This window comes from Trachurus trachurus, assembly GCF_905171665.1.
Source record: "Trachurus trachurus genome assembly, chromosome: 6".
Classification (NCBI taxonomy): domain Eukaryota; kingdom Metazoa; phylum Chordata; class Actinopteri; order Carangiformes; family Carangidae; genus Trachurus; species Trachurus trachurus.
The window spans coordinates 20,892,337-20,916,077 of NC_139897.1; the positions used below are offsets into that span (position 1 = coordinate 20,892,337).

At 42.8% G+C, this 23,741-nt stretch overlaps 1 protein-coding gene across 1 annotated transcript in view; it reads left to right on the forward strand.

Moving 5' to 3' along the window:
* znf423 (zinc finger protein 423) overlaps window positions 1-23,741 on the forward strand; it is a 143,368-nt gene that overhangs the window by 9,475 nt on the left and 110,152 nt on the right. Inside the window, exon 2 of the mRNA XM_083972863.1 lies at window positions 14,547-14,609. Coding sequence (XP_083828989.1) covers window positions 14,547-14,609 — 63 coding nt within the window. The remainder of the gene's footprint in view (window positions 1-14,546; window positions 14,610-23,741) is intronic.

A 23,741-nucleotide genomic window follows, 5' to 3' on the forward strand; every position in this document is an offset into this window, starting at 1 on the left:
TTTGAAAATGAAAATACCTACAGATGGTATTTCTACATTCCTATAATCCTTACTAAATTCCATGATTAATTTGTCCGCAGTCGTTATTTTGGAAGAATTATAGCCTAACTTTAAACCGCCACTTATTATTGTTTGTTATTATTATTATCACTTAATATTTAAACATTGAAAATCCATGTTTGCTTTAAAAGTGCACTGGGTGTTACTTCTGGAAAAAAAAGGTTGTTGTTGACTCTTTGGAGATGCAAGGATTTCACAGACAAGACTCTGAAGTGGATATAGCCAGCAGGCATTCATATCTGTGATAAATTATGTAGAATTGGTAAGGGAACAGAAATACAAGCTTATTATTTTGGACCTAATTGCAGTAATTTCTTCCTCATTCAGCCCCCCCTTCCCCCCCTTTCCTCTCCTGCAGCATCCTGCATTTCTACCCTTCTGCCCCCCCTCCCTCTCATGACCCCCCCCTCCTTCCTTTTCCTTCCTATTCTGTACATTAAACATTAGTGGTGGGGGCAATTAGCAGTGCCCCTCTGCACACCTGGCTGATGCATAATATATTTATTCGGCTGCGTCCCCTCCCTTCTCTCTCTGACACACGCACACACACTGCTGTTGATGAAGGGGTGACTTTTGGGAAATGGAAAATCTGTGTATGTGTGTGTGTGTGTGAGGTGTTGAAACCTTTTGTCTGCTGGTCTGACCCTGCGTAACCTCATGAGTATGACCAGGTCAAAACTCATAGGTCTCGTCAGGTCTGCAGGCAAAATACTTATTTCTATTGATCTACTCGTCTTAGATTGTGTGTTTTCCTGTGTTGAAAACAGTTGCTGTAATGAGTTTTTTTTCTTTCTTTTTTTAATTAGGTTACGCAAACATCAAGCATATCTCATTCATCTTAATTCAGAGAGTACTGCTTTTCCAGATTGCATCATTTATGTTTTTTAGGAGTAAATTAGGATTAGTAAAATTAAAAAATATATCTTTTTTTTATATGGTTGCATATCCACCACTTTTTTTTTGGGGGGGGGGGCTTTTTTCACCTTTAAATTTTTTTTTTTTTTAATGGATAGGACAGTTGAGAGAGAGAGACAGGAAATGGGAGGCAGAGATGGGGAGGTATGACACGCAGGATAGGGCCGCTTGATGCGGGATTCGAACCGGGGCCGCCTGCAGTGAGGACTATAGCCTCAACACATGGGGCGGGTGCTCTACCAACTGAGCTAAACACCGCCCCTGCATATCCACCACTTTAAAAAAAAAAAGAAAAAAAAAAATTCCACGCATCCCACTCCCACTTTTATTGCTGTTAAAATGACTTTGCTTGTTCACACTGAACCAAACAAAGCCAGCATAAGGCTGCCCCCAGTGACTATTGGTGTCTGTCCTGCTGTGCCAGCTTTTCCCTTTACATAGACGTCGATCTGGTGTTGAACCCCCCCCCCCCCCACACACACACACACACATTCTGTATTTGTACCTTTTTTAATTTTATACAGAAAGGCAAAGTGGAATAAAAGAGTAACATTTCCTCCACAAACCACCGAGGCCCCATAACAGTTTTTTTTCACTCATTCATTCAGTCACTCATTCATTTTTTCTGCTTGCTCTTTGCCTATTGCACTTGCAAAGCACACACACACACATACACACAGACAGACGATGGACCCAGACTAATGTTCATTGTCCTCAGAGCGTTGAGTCCTCAACATAACAAGCTGCTTGTGTTGTGTTCCTTTTTCATTGCTGGGTCTTTGTAGTGCGCTCCACTATAGACTTACCAATGGTTCTTTTCAGTGCTTGTGTCTTCAGTTGGTTTTTCCAGCTCTTTTCCATTCACCTCCCAGTCAAAAGGCAAAGGCGTCCTGCTGTGACACCTACAATGGGGCGAGAGAGAGAGAGAGAGAGTAGGAAAAGTGAGAGAGCAAGACAGAGAGAGATAGATTCCACTCTGAAAGAAAGACTAGAAATGTGGAAGAATATTTGATAGACATGTTTTTGCAACTTTAAAATGATATTCTCTTTTTAAGTAATTGAGCATGATTTAGCAAAGTGTAGTCATGAATGTCAATATCCACACTTGAACACAGTAAGAATTGAAATAAAGAGTGATGCCCTTTTCTTTTTAGAAGTTAAAAATTCTCTCTTGATGTCCTTTTCTCTTTGCTCTGCTTCTTTCTCTCTCTAAACGAGGTTTTAGCACAAGCTTAGTGAGGTTAGGCGAGTAAATGTGCACTTTTATGACTGTAGCGTAGGCTCTGAAAAGTCTTTAATTGTACTGTGTAGAAACAACAGCAGAGGAGGATGAGGGCCTGTCTTCTGTTGTATGTCTGGTCCCTAATAAAAGCTTTATGTCCGTATCAAGACAGAATGAAATAAAGAGGCTGTGTCGGAGGAGGAGGAGGAGGTAGCAGAAAGAGAATAAGAGATTGCGTGGTGAGAACAGTGTGAAGGTGTGTGTGTGTGTGTGTTGGTCAGTGCAGGCCTATTTTAAAAATGCAGAAGTACTGTCTGTCTTAGATTCAGAGTTGATAAGCAGTCAGGGGACCTGCACATCCACTCTCCCCTCTTCCTCCTCTCCTATTCTCTCCTCCTCCTTTCCTCTCTCCTCCTCTCCCCATCTCCACCTCTCCTCCTCTCCTCTCCTCTCTGCCCATAAACAAATGAATTGCCACATTTGCAGACGTATTAAATGACTAACAAGCAGCCTGAACTCTCTTCAGGAGAATAATATCTGTTGTTGTTTATTGACAGCACTCTGACCTGTGGGTTTCTTCTACCAAAGCACAGTCACTTGAAGGCTCTTGAAGCTTAAATGCACGGATACTGTCGACTGCCCAGTTTTCACTAGAGATTAAAGATATTGATCATTTTGATCGTGGCTCATATCTTATCTATAATGAGTCACTCCTACACTTCAAGCATTGGTTGATTGATTTTTTCACCATGGGACTAAAATGTGTTGCTGAGCAATATTAGCTAAAACTCTCCTCACTGGCCAGGATTGTATGTGTTGCTAAGCAACATTAACTTATTGAACGTTTTATCAGGAAGCGATGGGGAACTATTAAGATGCTGACTCTGTAAAGAGTTGTAAAGAAAAAAAGAATAAAACCCCCCAGTCGTCACCCTGCAATGATGAACTACTGTGGATAAAAGCCTAAAGTTTAAACACAGATTTCTGGGTTGTTCCAAAAATGGAAAGTACAGTTTGCGTTCAGGATAAGACTCTTGATTACACGTCTGCTCAAACAAACAAACAACCAGCCACGCTCCAAGCGCACACGCGCTTGTGTGTATATTTTTCTTGTTACTCCCAGAAGGAGAGTGACGAGTGAGTTAATCTGTCCGCCAGCGATGCGGCATGACACAAAGCTGTTTATTTCCCTCTTCCTCTCCGTCACTGTCTCTCTCTCTTTCTCTCTCCTCCTGTAAAGTCTAATCAAGTTTGTATCAAGCTAAATAATGCCTTAGCGTGAAATTGGTGTCTTCAGTCAAAAAGCACTCCCGAGCCTGTACTACAAGAGAAGGCAATTATGTATACCCCTCCCCTCCCCTCCCCTCCCCTCCAGCCTCCAGCCTTCTCTGCTGCTGCTGTTCATGTGCACTGTGTGTCTGAGTGGATAAACATGCACTACAACTGCTATATTTCATAATTTGTTGCATCTGTTCTTGACAACATTTGAGCCTGTCTGTGTTGGAGCTCAGTCTTCTAATGGTGAACTCAGTGCCTGTATTTGACTTGTGTGTGTGTGTGTGTGTATGTGTGTGTGTGTGTCCCTGTCTGTAATGGTGATTGGAGGCTGCTGGGGGAACTTCTAGTTCAGTTATTTCTGGCGCCTTCCCCAGAGTCGAGGTACTCCAGAGGAATGCTCTCCCTCTCCTCCTCTTGCCCTCTCTTTCTCTCTCTGTCCTACTCCTTATCTTTCTCCTCGCTGCCCTCCTTCACCTCTCGTGCTTTCTCACCGGCGTTTTCATCCTCAACTCTTTCCTCTCCTTCGCAAACTTCCCCTCAAAATCCATCTCTTATTGTTTTCCCCTTTCCTCCTCCCGCTCCTTCCTCTCCACTTCTTTGCTCCCCTCGTCTCTCCTCTGCTATTGATTCCTCTTCCCGCCACACTCTCTCTGACAGACAGAAAAACAAATGTCAGATCAGAGAGGCTCTTTAATCTCAAGCTGTGTTGTTTGGCCCTGAACATCAACTCTGTGCTTGTCTGAGTGTGTGTCTGTGTGTGAAAATGAGTGTAATGCTCTGTAGGTGTTGAGAGAGGTGAATTTACTGTTTGTTAATAAGCAGCTCTTTAGTTTAATAAACCCCGTGTTTCCTCTCGTTGGCTGGACCTTAACAGACGGGGACAGCCCTATAAATGATTCACTGACTGACTGACTGAGTGATGAGGTTATTGGTCAGTCGGCCAAATGTTGGAGTGTCCCCATTAGTTTTTCAAAATGACTTGATACCATGACTTTGAGTTCTTGAGTTCTTCATGAGTGCTTTGGTGGTGAATAATCAGGGGGTGTTTTCAGGAATCATTGCAAACTTAGTGGCTTTAATGCTTTTTCTTTTCAGCCCTCTTTAACTTGTTGCCTTAACGCCCTGTGTTGCTGTCACTGTTTCGTTCTTGTTAACCCTATAACCCCATCATAAACAGAGAAAGATAAAAATGTAGATGAGAACAGAAAGTTGTGTTAAAGTATTGTGGAACAGCTGAAACTGAACATTCAACGTTTTTATGAATATGCTAATTGTTGTGTTGCATCATCTAGCCACATTTATCATTTCCAGCAGGCTTTAGCAAAATGCCACCAGTATTTAAAGTGTTTACAGCAGCTTTAAACCACGTCCTCATTTTCATACATTGAGTTTAGACGCATGTGTGAAGAGGAGGCTCACTTCTGAAGTACTCACTCCCATTTCCAAAATATCTGTAGAGGATGTAAACAGTAGCAGAATTGGGTGATTTTCAATACATTTAAACACCATATTTAATTGAAAATGGCACAAAGACGATACAGCGGGGAAAATAAGTATTGAACACGTCACCATTTTTCTCAGAAAACATATTTCTAATAGAGCTATTGACATTAAATTTTCACCAGATGTCGGCATCAACCCAAGTAATGCACACATACAAAGAAATCCGAACATTAATGTCCATAAATTAAGTTATGTGTAATAAAGTGAAATGACACAGGGAATAAGTATTGAACACATGAAGAAAAGGAGGGGCAAAAAGGTATGGAAAGCCAAGAAAGCAGCTGGAGTTTGTCAGTATTTAGAATGTAATCCTGTCTCCTATCAGTGCAAAGTAATATCTGCTGGTTTAGTCCTGATTGATGCCTTTTAAAAAGGTTTCTCACCACCAAGGTGTCAGACAATAAGTATTGCATGGTGGGCAATGGCAAAGAGCTGTCTAAGAGCTGTCTAAAGACCTACGCAACCAAAGATTTCAGACAGAAGAGTCAAAACAATAATCAGAAGGGTTCCCTAACAGTCCAGGACACTGGTGGAGAGCTTCAGAAAGACCTGGGATCAGCAGGTACAGTTGTTTCATAGAAAACAATAAGTAATGCACTCAACCGCCATGGCCTCCATGCACACACACCATGCAAGACATGGAGGCCATGCGGTTGAGTGCATTACTGATTGTTTTCTATGAAACAACTGTACCTGCTGATTCCAGGTCTTTCTGAAGCTCTCCGCCAGTGTCCTGGACTGTTAGGGAACCCTTCTGATTATTGTTTTGACTCCTGTTTTGCAATAGTAAGGTTGTGTAGGTCTTTAGACAGCTCTTAGACAGCTCTTTGCCATTGCCCACCATGCAATACTTATTGTCTGACACCTTGGTGGTGAGAAACCTTTTTAAAAGGCACCAATCAGGACTAAACCAGCAGATATTACTTTGCACTGATAGGAGACATGATTACATTCTAAATACTGACAAACTCAAGCTGCTTTCTTGGCTTTCCATACCTTTTTTGCCCTCCTTCTCTTCATGTGTTCAATACTTATTCCCTGTGTCATTTCACTTTACTACACATAACTTAATTTATGGACATTAATGTTCGGATTTCTTTGTATGTGTGCATTACTTGGGTTGATGCCGACATCTGGTGAAAATTTAATGTCAATAGCTCTATTAGAAATATGTTTTCTGAGAAAAATGGTGACGTGTTCAATACTTATTTTCCCCGCTGTATATCCAACGTTGAAACTGAGAAATTTCATTGGTTTTTGGAAATGATTTAGCCCCTTTTTGAAATGCCAGCAACACATTAAAAAAAAAAAAGCTGGGATATGGTCATGTTTACCACCCTGTTACATCACCTCTTCTTTTAACAACACTATAAGTGTTTCAAAAGTAATTTAGAAAGTGGAACATTTTCCCGTTATTGCGCGTCTGTTTTGTGGTATTCATATGCAGCACTTTCAATGGGGGACAATAGTGTCAACTTTTTTGCGAACATGGCTGAAAGAATGAAACAGCGGCGTTTGAAAAAAAATAAAACATTACAAGGCTTTCATTTTTACACCTGTATTAGGGGTGATTGATTCAGGCTTTCATGTCTTTAGTCTTAGATCAATATTTTTTTTACTCAAGCCTTTCGGGGGGTGAACTGATGTGTGCATGTGTGTGTGTGTAATAGAAAGTGAGGGAGCATGTGTGTTTATGTTGTCATATTATGTCGGGGGTATGTTTGGGGATGTTGGGGAGGTTGCATAGCGACTCGACGGGACAGCACAGCGTGGTTTAAAACCACAGTGAGCTCACAAACAGAAAGGAACAAAAGGAGAAGGTGAGGGACAAAACGGATGAAAAGATTATTATTGCAAAGGTGACGCAGAGGGAGGAGTGATGGGAAGAAAAAGTAGCGATGATTGAAAGTAAGAGAAGGGGGGGATAACAAAACCAAAACCAAAAATCAGGTAGTAGAAACAGTCTGGAGCAAAAATAGAGGAAGAGAAAGGGAAAACGATGAGAGGAGAGAGGACAGAGACAGTGGAGAGAGGAAGATAGAGAGGGCGATGGAGCTTGTCCGCCAGGCTTGTTTGGTTGTTGTTCTTTCTCTCTGCCATCCATCTAAGCCCTCTGCTACCTCTGTCCCTTTACACACACACTCCCACAAACAAAAGCATGCGTGCACACATACCCACACTGTCCCAAACCCCAGACTAGCCTGGTGTTTCTGGCCAGTGGCTCGGTGCTCGGGATGTGTGTCAGTGTGTGTGTCTATGTATTTTAAGGCTGTTTTGTTCCGAATGCACGCAGGCAGAGAGAGCGGTTTTACTGCTGATAAAAGTATTTGGTTAATCAGCTTCTGTCCCTGTCCCCTGACTAGAAGTGTTTGCATGTGTGTGTGTTTGACACAGGCCATTGAAGTTGGTGGGGCTCCCGGGGGGTGGGCTGGGGATGGAGATTGGCATCAGCCCTCGGCCAGTAGCGTCACAAAGTCGTTCCTGAGGGACAGGAAGGGCAGCCAATGAGAGAATCCCTCTGGAGCCGTAGGGAGAAAGCGGGTTAGTGTAGGGAGGTGGGGGCTAGGAAGTGGGTTGAAGAGGGGAAGTGAGAGGGGTGAGAGGGAGGGAGACAGGGAGGGAGGAGGGAGGAAGAAAAAAAAAGGAGTGTCTAGGATGAGAAGGCGAGACAGACAGATAAAGAGAGAGGGAGAGTCGGCTGACAATTACCCTCTTGACTTCTGTCCAGCACCAGTTGTCAATCAGCCCGCTGCTCGGGGAAAAGAATCAGCCTATCATTGGCTACACTGACCCACATCCCGCCTCTCCGGGCCACATGATTGGCCACAGTGACCCGTTCGTCAAAGAGATCTGGGAACACCAGAGCCTTGGGCTGCCTTGGGAATAAATGGCCCTGATACTGTGCGCACATGCATGTGTTGTTTTGGAGGAAAAAAAAAAGACAAAGGGCTTTCTTATTGATGCTGTAACTGCTTTCATGGGACAGAAGACAACGAGAGACAGGGATAGAAGGGGGTGCAGATGGGAATGTGGTAGAAGAGAGGAGATGCCGAGGGAACGGGAGGAAGAGATGTGGAGAGAAAGAAAAGAAATCGACAATGGATGACTGAGGAAGATGGATGTTAGAACAAAGCACGGAGGGTTGGCAGTGGTCAGGGGAGAAACACTGTAGATATGGAGGGGAGAGAGACGAGAGGATAATGAACAAGGAAAGACAGGATAGAAATGTGAGTAAGGGAGAGAGGGAGGGAAATGAGATGAGGTTGTAAATACACAAGGAAGAGATGGAGGTGGAGAAATGTGCACTAACTGCTTTGTAGCAGTGTGCGTTTGTGTGCATACACATGCACATGGATAATTAATGACAGCATGTGTGTAAATATTTGTTTATGATAACATCATCATGATGCAGAGTCCTCTCTCCTCTCCTCTCCTCTCCTCTCCTCTCATCCTCCTCTCCTCTCCTCTCCTCTCCCTTGATGTAAAGTAAAATCTAAAATTGGATCTTGCCAATACAGCTGTACCTAACAGCTGTGTGTTTAACATTATATGCCAGCTCCAGTACAGTTAACCTGCTTTTTTCTTAATGAGTGCTTTATTTGATGCAACAAACTTAGTCAGGGCTTTAAATTCCTTGCTGTAATATAAAGATTAACAGAAGCAGGTAGAGGGTTTGAATGGGTATAGATTAAAAAAAAGAAAAGTACATATACATAATGTCTAACTAACTAAAGGCCATCAAGTTGACTTCATATTCCTGCCAATTTCCAACATACTCTGAGGTCATATTATCCACTTCAAATGAGTTGATTCAGTATATACACTTGAAATAGTTTTCTAGTCAGTACAACAGCAGGTCTGTTCAGGTACTGTGTTGGAAAATGTAATTAATTGTCGTCGGTCTAAGACCCATGTGTAAATATTTGCACTGCACTGCTAAAATTAGAGGCTGCAGATGGAAGTCGCAGATCATTCATGGGCTGTATGATGGCTGCAGGTGTTCAGTCATCTGAAAGAAAGGCACATCGTATATTTTATGTGACTGGGCTGTTAATTTGGCTTTGTGCTTGGAGCAGGTGATCCGAGCTGTGCGGTTTGATAAAACAAGCACCTTGATTGCACTTTGCCTTAATTAATTTTTTAATTCATTATCATTTATCATTCATGTGGGACTTTAAAACATGCAAGCAGATGCACTTTTATGTCAGATGCACTCATTGCTGCTTGGTCCTTTTTTTTTTTTCTTTTTAGTAATGGTGTGTCTCCTCATTAGACAACGTTTCCTATTTACACAGACTCTACTTTGATGGTGAGAACCATCACTGAGTGGGTATATGTGCCGTTGACATGTTTATTCTACATCAATTTGTCTTTGTGTGTGTGTTTACATGTGACAGAGAATGTGTTTGGTAACTCCAGTAATTGACACCCACACACACACATAAGACTTGTGTGTGTGAACAGCAGTGATTCCTCTAAATGTGATGACAAATGAACTTCGTATTTGACGTTCCTGTCGTCTGCAGACTTCTAACACCATTCTCCGGAAATTACCCAGGATGCCAAATCAATCTAAACAGTCTGTATTTTTAGTTTGTACTAATACACACTGTGAGACTGCATTCAGGAGAGATACTACACTACAAACCCTTAGTAGGGCACACAACACTCCAGTTTAAAGCACACAACACCCCACTTTTCTGGGAAATCACTTCACTGTTCTCATTAACAGGAACTATGTTTGGTGTATTTGCTGGAAAACACAACTAAAAGACATTATTTGACAGAACAAGGTGTCTCCGGGGTCAGTGTATGCAACAACAAAAGTAAGGCTTAATTATTGTGTGTGAGTGCAAAATGTGTATAGATGCTCCCAGATATTCCCTGCAGCATCTTGTTTTCTTTGTGTCACACACTCACACATATCACGCGCAGGTTTATGGTGAATTTGTGCAATGTGTTTGTTAGTGTTGTTTTTAGGGCAGGTTGTCATGTGATCTCGAGGCCTCTAAAGTCTCAGTGATTATTGACCTGCCCAGTACTTGTGTACCAGTGTGTGTGTGTGTATGTGTGTGTGGGTAGCTTGTTCTTCAGCTGAGTTACCGAGTAGATCGGTATCAGTGTTTTTCTCTTAAAGGACCTGGTAAACTTTATTTACTGGCAGATTAACATTGGTTAACCTGTCACCAGACTCCATGAACTTGTTATTTACCTGACACATCTGCAACAAAACTGACAGTAAATAATATCAACGTGCAGTGTGAATGCTCATGCAGTACATTTTGACCAAGTACAGTTGGGGCTCATCAGAAATAATTAACTACACTCTCTAAGCACCTGATATCTTAAGCTTTTGTCATAGCTAAATATAATGGTTTTTTTTTCTTTTTTCTTTCAGTTCAGTCTTCTGTAGTCTGATATTACCACTTCTTCCTGCAAATTGGCGTCTCATGTCAAACGAGAGCGGCCTTTCTAACAACCGTCAGCTCCTTGTGCTGGGATATGTTAGCGCCTGCAAAAAGCGCTCGGTTGTTAATCGGCTTCTGCTGCCAATTTATATTTTCAAACTAGAGGCCTGAGTGCGAAGGGAAGTGAGATGTACTGTAGGCGGAAAAGAGATGGAGCAACACACAAGTGGAAAGGCTCATTAATTGGATGGATACCTTGCATGTTGTTTTTATTAATTTTTTTTTCACCTCCACGTATATACTGTCCATATCCAGGCCTCCCTCTCTCTGAAAGCATAGCACCACAGGGACGTACACACACACACACACCTGCACAAGACACACTCTTGCACAGACTTGGATTTGAATGGGTCCTGCTTTTACTAACTGTTGTATGCATGAGCATGCTCGACGAAAACCTTCCTCCTCCACCACCACCACTCTCATTACCCCACCAACCCCCTGGTGTGTGTGGGGTTCACAGTAACACTGTGTGTGTCTCTGAGGGGGGCAGAGAGGAATCTGGGAGTCTAAATAAAGCTATGTGTGCTTGGCTAATGAAACACACTGTATTCCCCACAGTCTCATCAAGAAAAATGGGCTCTTATTAGAGGCAGAGTTACCAGTACATTTAGGTCTCTCTAACATCCAAAACTTTTCCTAACAACCCGAACCATGTTGTTTTGTCATGATTCCACCTTCTTTATCAGGGATACAAACACACTGAAACTGTCCATAGGCGTCGGCGATAGATGTCATGTAGGTAATAGAAATGTAGCATCATACAACAGAATGTGCATTTATCATCTCATATAAATGCATATTTTAGTAACTCACATGTACTTTCTATTGCATACAGATCAAGACAGTGCAGGTACGACTCACCTAATATAAACGCAGTAATATGCAACCAAAGGTAATCTGCTATTCGGGGGAAACCCTTTTTATTAGCTGAGAGGAAGTACTTTGTTTTTCTTCTGGTTCTCTCTCTCCACACCTTCTCTCGTCTGTTTCTGTCTGCTGTGTTTGGCAGACATGTTGGTCGTGGTGGGAGGTCTCTATCAGCGCCGGGTTCTGTTCAGGCAGACGTACGGCCTCCTTCAAGTCAAACTCCTGTGCGTCTCTGTCTCGAGTGAACGTGTGTGTGTGTGTGTGTTTGCCGTACAGTGTGTGCGCATATGTGTTTGTCCAGGGATCCATTAGGCTGTTATTAGCACGCCGTGGTCCACACATCTGGCCCTGAGAACCAGCTCCAGATGCTGAAAGGGCGATTCAGACTAGATCCTAATACTGCAGTCCAGGTTTGGTTCAATAGTTGTTGGGATGCAGCTCTTCTGCAGTGAACATGCACTGAGATCCATATTTAAAGATGTCTAATTTCTCTCCATCGGGCTTGTTCTGCTTTTGATTTACGCTCACTGGGCAAATCCATTCACTGTTCACATCAAACTTCAGCATAGTAGGGCTCTCAGTGACTATGACTGTGGCGAGTTGGTTCGAGTATTTGTGAAACTGCCGATCTCCTGGGATTTTCACACAAAAGAGTCTCCAGAGTTTTTACTGAGAATGGAGTGAAAAACAAAACAAAACAAAAAATAAAAAACAGCCAGTGAGTGGCAGATCTGCAGGTGGAAGTATCTTGTTGCTGAGAGAGGTCAATCTTAGGCTGGCGTGGCTTCACCGAAAAACAGGACAGCCGGCGAAGACGTAGCCTGGTCTGATGAATCAGGGTTTCTGCTGAGGCTTGCGGACGGTGGGGGCAGGGTATGGTGTCAACAGCGTGAATCCATAGACGCAGCCCTTCCTTGTGCCTAATGGTGTGGGAAATGCTTCCTTGTTGCTATGCTTTAATGGCCACTTCCAGCATAATAATGTAGTACGTCACAAAGAAGATGTTATGAACACGAGAGAGCAAGAAAGAGAGAGAGAGAGGGAGGGAAAGATGACTTTGCAATAAAGCAAGATCTTCTGTGGAACAAATGTTTGAATGATTGTGCTTTTCATACTCATCCCAACTCTGGGCCCAGTTTAAGTTCAGTACAATAGCCTTTCTTGTCTTGTAATGTTAATTATGTTATAATGCTCAATTTGTTCCTGTATTAAAGAAGGAGCTTCCTCATCTGCCTTCCTCCACAAAGGTTAGAGTTTTCTACAGACCGACACATCACACACCTCAGGAGAGCAGGTAGACATCTAGCGTTGCGGTAATTATCTCTGTATTAGCAAGATTTCTCTGCAGTATGAAAATATTACAGAAAGAAATCTGTCTAGATGTGACTATGAAAGCATCATAATTTATAACTCATTATTAAATACATAATGCAGCAGGAACATCCGAGTTAATTGGGTTTTAGATGGACGATGATTTTAACTTTTGGAGTGGATATGGGAAGTGGAACTGTTTTTATTGGATGACATGAGCATGTTTGGGATGCACTTATTCACTGCAGCAGAAGGAGCTACCTTAAGTTACACTGAACATGCATGAATAAGCCGGCACGTGTCATTTCTTTTCCTTTTCTAATCCACTGAATGAATTCAGTTCTTGTTGTCAGATTGGCTGTGTTGGATGGAAAATCCCGACAGCTGATAACTGATGAAGTCACTCCACTGCATTGTTGGTTGTTATTGAACACTTGCATGCATTGCAAGTAAACTGATAGTGAAGAGTGACCTACAGTAACTGTGTGGGGTTCAGTTGAGCCGGCGCAGCAGCGATTTTGCGTGTTCACCAGTGAAATGTGACCATTCGTATAATTTTACTCTCTGTATTTTTCTTTGTTTTGGCTGCACGTTGAACTGAAACAAGACACACCGAGGCGGGTTTTGTTTTTCTTTTAAAAGGAACACTTCGCTGATTTATAACTTCTTGTTTTCATTTGAGTTCTTGGCACAGCTGAGAAGTGGAGGACGGGGTTGGTCAGGAGGGAGCCGGTGAGGATATGGAGTGAGGAATATGAGGAGCGGTATAAAGAGTTTGAGGGGTGGAGGTCACCGGAGAGAGCAGGATGAGAACTGTGATTTTGAATGATCGGAGACAGAGGTGAGTAAGTGAAAAGTTGAGGAGTCGCGCGGTGGGGAGGGGGTGAACAGGAAACCCCATTGTGTGGTGACTCCAGCCATTTCCTGTTTGTGTGCCAGCTGCACTTCCCTCCTTCCTGTTGTACCCAGGAAGTCAGTGTCACATTCCAGCTCTGATCAACTCCGTGTGTGTGTCCGAGTGGTCTCAGGACATTGTCATTGTCAATACCCGCACGTTTGTTGCTTCCCCTGGCTATTTTAGGAGTGTGAACGAAATTTAATTTACACAAGAGGTACAGTTTATACTTACAGACGTCACTATGCTCCCTTTGAAATACTGTTCTGGTGGTGAAGGTTTGTTGAAAGGGATAAATCTTTAAATCTGGAGTTTTTGTAGATGGTGAATGCAAAATTAATTTGGATAACCATCTGAGACTATGTTAGATTTGTAATTAAAACCATGAATCTATGTGTCTATGTCTAAGACTCCTCAAGTCTGACAGTAATGTTTAAAAGGTTTATCTAAAACATTATTGTCTCGGGTCACATGACATGATTGTCAGCATTTAATCTCATTATTTTAATGTTGTTCAGAAAAAACTAAGGCATCACATGTGCAGTATATTCCAATCTGCCTGGGTAAAATGAGTTGAGCACTGAAACTGATTATTTTCATGATTAATTGACAATTTGCTGTATGAAATGTGAGAAGATTCTTGTTTAAAACCTCCTGAACATTATTTGGTTTATTAAAAGAGACAAAAAAAATCTGCACAACGGAAACACTGGAAACAATGATTTTATGTTTCTTTTTATGTCTTTACTACACAAAAATTAATAGATTGTCAAAAATAGTTAATGATCAATGAATTAATTTTCATTGATTGATTGATTGTTTCACCTCTGATTCAGGCGGAGCCCATTTTTGGTTGTGTTGGACTCCCTGAAACCCCTGAAACGGTGTAGATCTATAATGTCTGAGAGTCCTGGCTCTCCGTGGAGAAAATTGAGCTCTTTTACTTGTTGACATGCAATAAATTTAAAACCTCCTTTTAAAAAAATTTGTTTCTCTCCCCGTGTCCCTCTTCATCTCTCCTCAGCGGTAGAAGAAGGGGAGTCTTCAGAGTGTGGAGGCACCTGGGATGAATCAACTGTCCAGACAGGTTAGTGCACACACACACACACACACACACACACACACACACACACACACACACACACACACACACACACACACACACACACACACACACACACACACACACACACACACACACACACACACACACACACACACACTCACTAATAGAGTTCCAAGCAGCTGTCAGAGTCTATGCGTCTCCCTCACACACACACACACACGCACGGACACAGACACACACATATGCACACACAAATACACAGACACACACACACACACACACGCACACACACACACACGCACGGACATATGCACACACAAATACACAGACGCACACAATTTGTAATATCAATTCCACATGGTTTATAATGACCAGCTCTGGGGGATATCAAGGAGAAGAAAGAGGGGTAGATGGAGAAATGAAGTGAGTGTAGAAGGAATTAGGATGGAGGGATTGGTGAAAGTATTAGGAGAAGGGAAAATCATAAGAGAGAGAAGAGGAGATTTGAAAAGAGGGGGATGTGGAAAGAGAGCTCTCGCTGGTCTCAGGAGTCGGACTGAATGGAAAGAGAGATGACAAAAGGGATATGGAGAGAGAAAGATGGGTGGAAGGAGGGACAAGAGAGAGATTTGTATGCTTTTTCACTGGTCTCTGTGGTCTGGTGATATCTTGGGAGGAAGTCAGAGAGATGGAAGGGCTTTTCTTCTTATTCTTTTCTTGGATTTTGTTTTTCCTTGTGGTTTCTCCTAACCAACTTCTCCATTTCTCTCGCTCTTAGTCTCTCCCTCCCCTCCTCCATCTTCTCTTCTCTTTTCTTTTCTCTCTCTCTCTCTTGTTTCCACCCTGAGATGGAAATTTTGAAATTATCCTGACTCTGCCTTTTGCCTTTATTGAAAAAGAACTGAACCAACTGCTCTCTGAGGTCCGTATGATATGAGAAATAATATAGATCTTGGGTCTAGACAGAAGGATGGCAGCGATATGGATGTTTTAAGGCGGATTAAAAACATTTTTGTACAGCTACAGTGACTTGGAAAAGCAGGCCATAATTAAAGCATATGTTTTCATTAAAAATAATTATAATCTAATGTGAAATATAAGCTGTCCTTATTTCTGCTCAATTAATTTTAATGTACTCCGTTGATTTGGATCCGTTTTTTCAGTGAAGCCCAGAAGGTTTCAAGTTTCAACTGCACGTGATACTGTATGAATTAAAGACAACACAAAATTTATTAAATGATTTTTTTCCTTTATTGTCTTGAAAGATCATGAAAGAATAATTAATGGAGTTCAGCGGATGCAAAGTCTGTCGTACTTAAAAAGTAATTTTGAAGCCTCAGCCTCAGCTCTCTCCATTAGATGATTAGATTACAGTTACCAGAGTTGTTTCTCCAACCTTAAGTGTTAAAATCAAGTACATTTATTTACATTTTAGCACCAAAGGAGAAACATATTCTTATTTGAGAAGTGAGAGGGAGGGATTTTGTTCCATTTCTGCTTAAAAATGCCTGAATGATTCATCACTTATCATTACAGCCCAATGATTCTAGTATAAATGACATGAGTGGAAATACAGTATCGTTAATAGGTGTAGTATTATTCCCTTACTCAGCCTCTCTTCCAATGTGGATTTTACTGTCAGCTCCTTGTCCCAGCATCCTCTGCTGCGTTGCCTTTTTCTGTCCTTCTCTGGATTCATGCCTCTGGCTGCCTTCATGAATCTCCTTGAATTTCTTTTTCCTTCCTCCCTGTATGTCTCTCACCTTCTCTGTCTTTTTCTTTCTCTCCTTCTCTCTTCTTTTACCTCTTCCACCTTTTTTATGGCTCCACGCCTGCAACAACCAGAGCCAGAGGCATATTGTTTTTAAGGTTGTCCATCCATCCCATTCTCATGGACATTTCTGTCATTCCCTAAAGGTGCAGACACAAACTTGGACTCGAGGATGAACTGATTAGATTTTGGGGGGGGGGGGGGGGGTCAAAGGTCACAGCTGTGGTGACCTCATACAACACAGTTTTGGCCTTGTAAGCGCAATATCTCAAGAACCCCTGATGGGAATCCCTTCAAATTTGGCCCAAATCTTCACTTGAACACGTGGATGAACTGAATAGATTCTAGGGGTTAAAGGTCAAGGGCTCAGTGACCTCACAAAACACTGTTTTTGGGCCTTGTGAGGGCAATATCTCTGTAACATCTCATAGGAATTTAGTACAATTTAGTACAAACCTTCACTTGGACTCAAGGACAAACTGATTAAATTTTAGTGGCCGAAGGTTCACGGAGAGACTAGAAATCTCTTTTCAGCCATTACTCAATGTAAGCACTCAATCTATGACCACATTTCACACAAATGGATAAACAGGGATGTAACCTGAGACTAGTCCGGCTGCTGGAGTCATGCAAACATGAGGCAGCAGTTCAAATTTTAATGTTTGCATCACCACTGCTGTAAGGGTTAGTGAAGACTAAACATTTCCCCAAATGATGCCAGAAACACGCTTTGACTACTTTAGGTCGTATGTCAGCTGGAGCTGGTTTTTCTGCTCTGGTTTGCAGCCTATCAGAGAACACTTAAACACTTCCTCTGACTAGATCCCAACAGGGAAATAAGATACTGCTGAATGTGGTAAATATGCAGTTATCTCTCTCTCTCTCTCTCTCTCTCTCTCTACCTCTCCTGCCCTGTCTCTCGCTCAGCTCTACAGGGATAGAAGGATAGGAAAGTATGACCCCTGGGGTGTGGATGACGTGCTGAACCCTCCCATCCTTACCGCCCTCCCTCCTTCAGACCTGTGCTAACTCTCCTCCAGGGGCTGCTGCACGGGTCTACATCTGTGTGTGTGTGTGTGTGTGGTTGTGTGTGCGTGCGTGTGTGTTACGGGGGGTGCTGACTGAGGTCCTGGGTGGCTCACTAGAACTGCTGTGTGTGTCAGTTCCTGCAGGAAACTGGAGTCCCATGACACAGACACACACTCCCACGCGCACACACACACACACACACACACACACACACACACACACACACACACACACACACACACACACACACACACACACACACACACACACACACACACACACACACACACACACACACACACACACACTCCCCACCACACACACACACACCTATCTCACACTCTTCCTCTCATAAAAACATACTGTCCCATATTCCCTTACTCAGCCACTCTTCAAATTTGGATTTTACCGTCAATTCCCTGTCCCAGCATCCTCTGCATCACTTTCTCTGTCCCGCTGAGCTCGTCTCTTTCTTTCTTTCTTTCTTTCTTTCTTTCTTTCTTTCTTTCTTTCTTTCTTTCTTTCTTTCTTTCTTTCTTTCTTTCTTTCTTTCTTTCTTTCTTTTTGTCTTTCTTTCTCCTTGTCTGCCACTCTTTCTTCTTCTGTTTATCTCTGCTCATAATAATTGTGTGTGTATGGGTGTGTTTGTGTGAAAGAGAGAGAGAGAGAAAAAGACAGACACTGTTGTCCATCACTTATTCAAGATGATTAAAAAGAGAAAAGGCCTTGGTTTCTTTACTCCCTGGGAGATGGTGTTGACAAGGACGGGGTGAGAAAGAGAGAATGGAAACGTATACCTTCCCATTCTGCTATTAAATTCACAAACTTCCACCCCTCCTCTGCTTTTTCTCGACTCTTTTCTCTCTCTCTCCCTCTCTGTCTCTCTTTCATTTTCTCTGGAAAATGTGTGTTGAGTTTGGAAAGACCCGCGGGAGGGAAGGAGGGGGGGCGGCGCGAGGGTGACTCGAAGGGAATAGCACCGAGCCAACCTATTCTCCCCTTTCCTCCGTTTCCTCCCTCCCTCCCTTCCTTCGCCTCCTTCCTCGCCCAGAGAAGAGCCATTGAAGGCCGAAGGTGCCAGTGCGCCCTTGGTCTCTTTCCTCTCTTCCCAACACCGCTCCTCGGCGGGACAGAAAAACAACTTGTCATCTTCCTCCCTTGTTTTCTCCCTCGTTCCTTTGCTCTCCCTGCAGGCCGGGAGAAGAAAAATAGAGAAGTTGGCAGGAATAGAAAAGGAAGATGAGAAGGGGAGTTGGTGAAGGACAGGTAGCAACAAAGTTGTCAAAGTTGTCTGTTCAAACTTGGTTGTACTGTATGTTGAGTCTCATGCAGAAGAACAAACCAGGACGGGGTGAGACACATGTCCAACCAGGCGGGAGTGCGCTTCAGAGGCATGTGCTGATATGTGTGTCTGTGTCTGTGATGAAAACCTCCTCTCTTTCTCTAGAGCCTTGTTTTTCTCATTCCTTGTCTGACTATCTACGGTAGACTACACACACACTTACACTTACACATACACATACACACACACTTACTGTTTCTCTTGGACAAAATACACTCAAATGTGCACATAGTCACATACTGTAGAAAGAGCCAGTGAGTCATCATGGAAAAGGTTTGTCAGGTCCCCAAGCTGAAACTGAGAAACTGAGACCTCCTGCATTATTGTTACTCAGACTTTCAGAACTGAGTGAATGTGTGTGTCTGTCTGTGTGCGTGTGTGTGCTTGTGTTTATTGGCGTATGGGGACACAGATGTGAGTTGCCAGCCAGGAAGTTGCCTCCACCTATCGGATGACAGAAAGCATCAGTACAGATGATTCAGCTTTCATTCATGTCTGTTCAGTTTTCATTTAGGCTGTTTTCAAAATTCATCCACAACGTACAACGCTGAGCATCTGGTTACATGATCTTAGGTCCTTATGGGGGACAGATGAGCAAAGTGAGTTTGACCTTTGACCCTATGTTTTCTAATGTGTATTTCTCAGTGGATTTACATTTACTTGGTTTGTAAGGGGATAACTTACTGCAATAAAATCTGATGGAAAGTATCTTCCTCAAAAGAGAGAAATAAACTTGACTCAAGATACCCCTGATAATAAGAATCATAAAAAAAGGAAGTGTATTACTCATATCTTGACTTTATGATAGATTGATAGATACATAATCTCATCCGTGATCTGTCCATCCCTCCATCTGATACAGGGATGTGATCATTGTCAGGAAGGGAGATAAACGCGAGGGAGAAAATGTAAAAAAAGAGCATTTTATAGGAGGAGGGAGAATAAGGAGAAATTAGTGGGTTGACTGTAATATCTTCATGATGACCAGCGCTGAGATAAACAGGACACTGGCCCTTCTCTCTCTTTCTCTCTGCTTCCTCTCTCTCTCTTTTCCAATTCCTCTCTCTCCCTCTCTCACCGCTACCCTCTGGAGGTCCATAATGTAGTTTTAATTTCCCCAAGGCTACCACAGGAAAACAGTTCCTGTCTATGTGTGTGTGTATGTGTGTGTGTGTGTGTGTGTGCATTGCCTGCTTGTGACAGCATCTGTGTTTTTGTCTGTATTGCAGCATTTAAGCCCTTTGTTTTTTTTTTTCATGTGTGCAATTTTTGTTGGTGCGTGTACCACAAATTCAAATAAGTGCGCAGCTGTCAACTTAATTGTGAAAACTCTTTTCTGCCGATCTGTCAGCAGCGTGTGTGTAGTGCATGTCCGACTGAATTTTATGTGTTTGTTTGTTTATAAACAGTCTGTCTTAGTGTGTGTGTGTGTGTGTGTGTGTGTGTGTGTGTGTGTGTCATGTCTGCTTCCTTCCATGACGTGAATGGCTCTTTCATCATCCTGTTTCCAGACATTGGTGTTGGGTGCTGCTCTCCCCTGCCGCAGCACATCCCACATCCCAGGGGTCTGTGTGTGTGTGTGTGTGTGTGTGTGTGTGTGTGTGTGTGTGTGTGTGTGTGTGTGTGTGTGTGTGTGTGTGTGTGTGTGTGTGTGTGTGTGTGTGTGTGTGTGTGTGTGTGTGTGTGTGTGTGTGTGTGTGTGTGTGTGTGTGCATGACTGGTACCCTGTGGCACAGATCTTCTCCCTAGGGGGTGTGGCTTGTATTGTGAAAACACATACAAACAGGCTATAGTGGGGGAAAAAGAACATGAGGTGGAAGGTAAGAGGGAGGGGGTGAGGTGAGGAGAGATGGCTTCTTTATATAGCCACCCAACACACACCCGCACACAGACACACAGACACACACACAAACACACTCACACTTGCAAACAGTGTGAGGCAGAGGGTGAGAGAGGGCTGGGGGAGTCAATCTCCTGAGAGAGAGCAAGGGCTGTGTTGTTGTGTCCAGCTGCACCTGTTCAGCCTGTGTGTGTGTGTGTCAGTGTGCAGTTGAGTGTGCACTTGGTGCCAAATGTGTCCACTATTCTTTGTTGCTGCTTGATTCTCAACATTTTGAGCTCAGATAGTTGGGCCTTTGTGTGCTGTGTAGCTAACTGTATCTTCCCATTGTAAAAGGCATTTTAAGCCTGGCTGGGTAAATAGAGTGCATTTTGTATATTATACTCAGGAGCAGGTTAAAGTTAGAATAATGCAGTGACTACAATCAAGTGGCGTTACATACCTTTTATGAAGGTATTGCAGAGCTGTTGTGTTAGTTTACAATCGAGATTATAGAAAGTTTTGCTTATAATAATGGTTATAGGAGATTTTTTATTGTTTTCAGGATATGTACCAAGAAAACAATTGTTAAAAATGACATTGATTGAAATATATTATCCTGCAAGAGGTCTTAAAGGTCCAGTGTGTAATATTTGGTAAGGTTTATTGGCAAAATCTGAATATACTACCCATGAATATATTTGTACAAGTGTATAATCGCTATAAAATAAAACTCGTTTGGTTTTCGTAGCCTTACAATTATTCTTTTGGAAGGGTCTTGCTTTAGAGACTGTCGCCTTCTTGTGCCGCCATATTTGTATGGCAGCCCGAATGGAAAATCCAGCCAGCGCGTTTAACAAGTTTTGCACGTTCCGCATGCATAAATAAACCAAAGAAGAAGGCGGCAGAAGGAAAGAAGAAGTAGGAGGAAACGGCAGAGAGAGTGAGTTAGTAGTTAGTCGGTACAGTGTAGTAAGAGGTTTTTGAGTTATAATATATATTTCCGGACAAGTTTTTTTTGTCCTCGGAGGCCACCGTCACTTAGCCGACGGGAGGGGCGAGTGAAAGCTGCAGTCTAGAATCTAAACGCTAGATATCACGGTTTTCCACCCATTTTAAACACTGGACCTTTAACTTGTCATTGCAGAAATAATGCACAAGTGTAAATAATTAAGATAATAGCTGATTTTCATTCAGCTGCTTCTGTTTCAGGGTCCTGGTTCGGTGTTGGCTCCCTGTCAGTCAGTCTGTCATGGGTCAGTGGGGCAGATGAATAGGACAGGGCCATCATTACTTTAACACCTGTGCTTTTTTCCTCAATATCTGCTGTGAAAAACACCCATTGGAGCAGCTTTTATACTGTAGGTGAAGCACTACAGAACTATAACACTGCTTGTAGTGCGTCTGGAGCCCATGTATGAGGAATACTAATAACAAAAACCAAAAAAAAAACACAACAAGATGTCAACAGTTGACAGCGCTGTCATGTCTTGCTGATGTGTACCACACTGACACTAAAGCGACTGCTCCACTTGTTGTGTATTTTGCTGAAGGTTGTGGTGGAACTCATCACAAGATTCCTGTTAGAGGTCTATTTAAAGCTTTGTAAACTGTACAGTACAGACGGTGATTCATCATGACTGAAGAACAATAACCTGTGTTTACAGTGATAACGGAAACAGCAGGAACAAATGACATTCACAGAGATTTTCAATCAGCGTTTGAGCGTGCTTAATGACCACACAGTTGGACCTGGACACGGAAATTAGTAGAAATCTTTTGAAATGACTGAGAATAGCTGTAATGTACCTTTCTGCATTGTGCAGCATAGCTGATCTTGTGTGAATTAGCCAGGGTTTTGACTGTGTAAACTCTGCCCGTTGGGTGCTCTATGTAAGTCATATGATGCAGCTTTGCTTTTAACCTTGTGGCTGGTTCTTAGGCCTGCTGAAGGTGGTGGTGCCCAGCCAGGTGCCTGTGTATCCTGGACCAGTGTGGAGTGCGATGTGGAGCAGAATGAAAGCCTTGTGTCGAGACTGTTTGGTTTCTAAACATTCTCCTGGAAGCTACACACACACTTTTTTTCACCACCTTTTGAAGCCTGTTTTAGGCTCACACAGACATAGGTGAGTGTGTGTGTGTGTGTGTTTTATGCATGCTTGGCTAGCAGATATACATCTCTCTGAGCTGCAGAGTGTGTCCCAGACAGGCCACAGTCCCAGCTCCTGGCTGCCAAATCTAACACTTGAATAACTACTTTACCTTTGCAGTATTACGGTATGTTTTATTCCCCTTCAGCTCCTCTTTTAGTGCACTTCTATCACCCAGGGGCAGTTCAGGAACACTTCCCAAAGTTCATTAGCTCCCCAGTTTTCATCCCACAGGATATATGGAGATGTACGGTGGTCATGCTGACTGTGTGCGTTTGATTTTTGGTGTTCCAGTTTGTGTGTCCACTAGTTTGTCTTGGCAGCGGCTCGCGACAGCGCTGTGAAACTACCAGTCTGACAGGAGGATGGAGTGTGTCCATATTGAGTGAACTTGGATCGTGTGCTGAGGTTTCTCTGTTCAGTTTATATCCCACTTTTTTCAAACAAGACGAAACAAAACCACTGTTATAGTCTATCTGTCTCCTTTTGTGGTATGTTTATGGCTTCAGCTTATTATCATTTAGCTCGCTAATTACCTCAATGAACTCATTTTAACATGGGTAATGAGAGAACACACACACACACGTACATGCACACAGACAATCTTAACAAACACACCCATGCCATGAACACACGCAAACACACGTACACACACTCGTCTGTGAATCTAACGAGTGGTGATTAGTGGGTCTCGGCTAGGCGTGGTTAGGCTATGTAACATCATTCTGCACTGTGGACTCTGCTAATTCACTTCTCTTTATCTAATTACCCAGGGTGCGCACAAACACATGAACACGCACACATGCACTCATGCTGCACACACACACACATACACACACACCACCTGCATATATCTTTCCTGCAGATATGCAAAGTGACCTCATTATTCCTGAGGTATCCATTTATATATTTATATTTTTATCTGTTAATAAACAGCCCATTGTCATCAGGTTACTGAGGCTGGTGGGTGCAGCCAAGAATATTGCTTATTACGTTTCCTCAGGAGACACGCGGTGTAAAAACATCTTTTCTCCACTTCCAA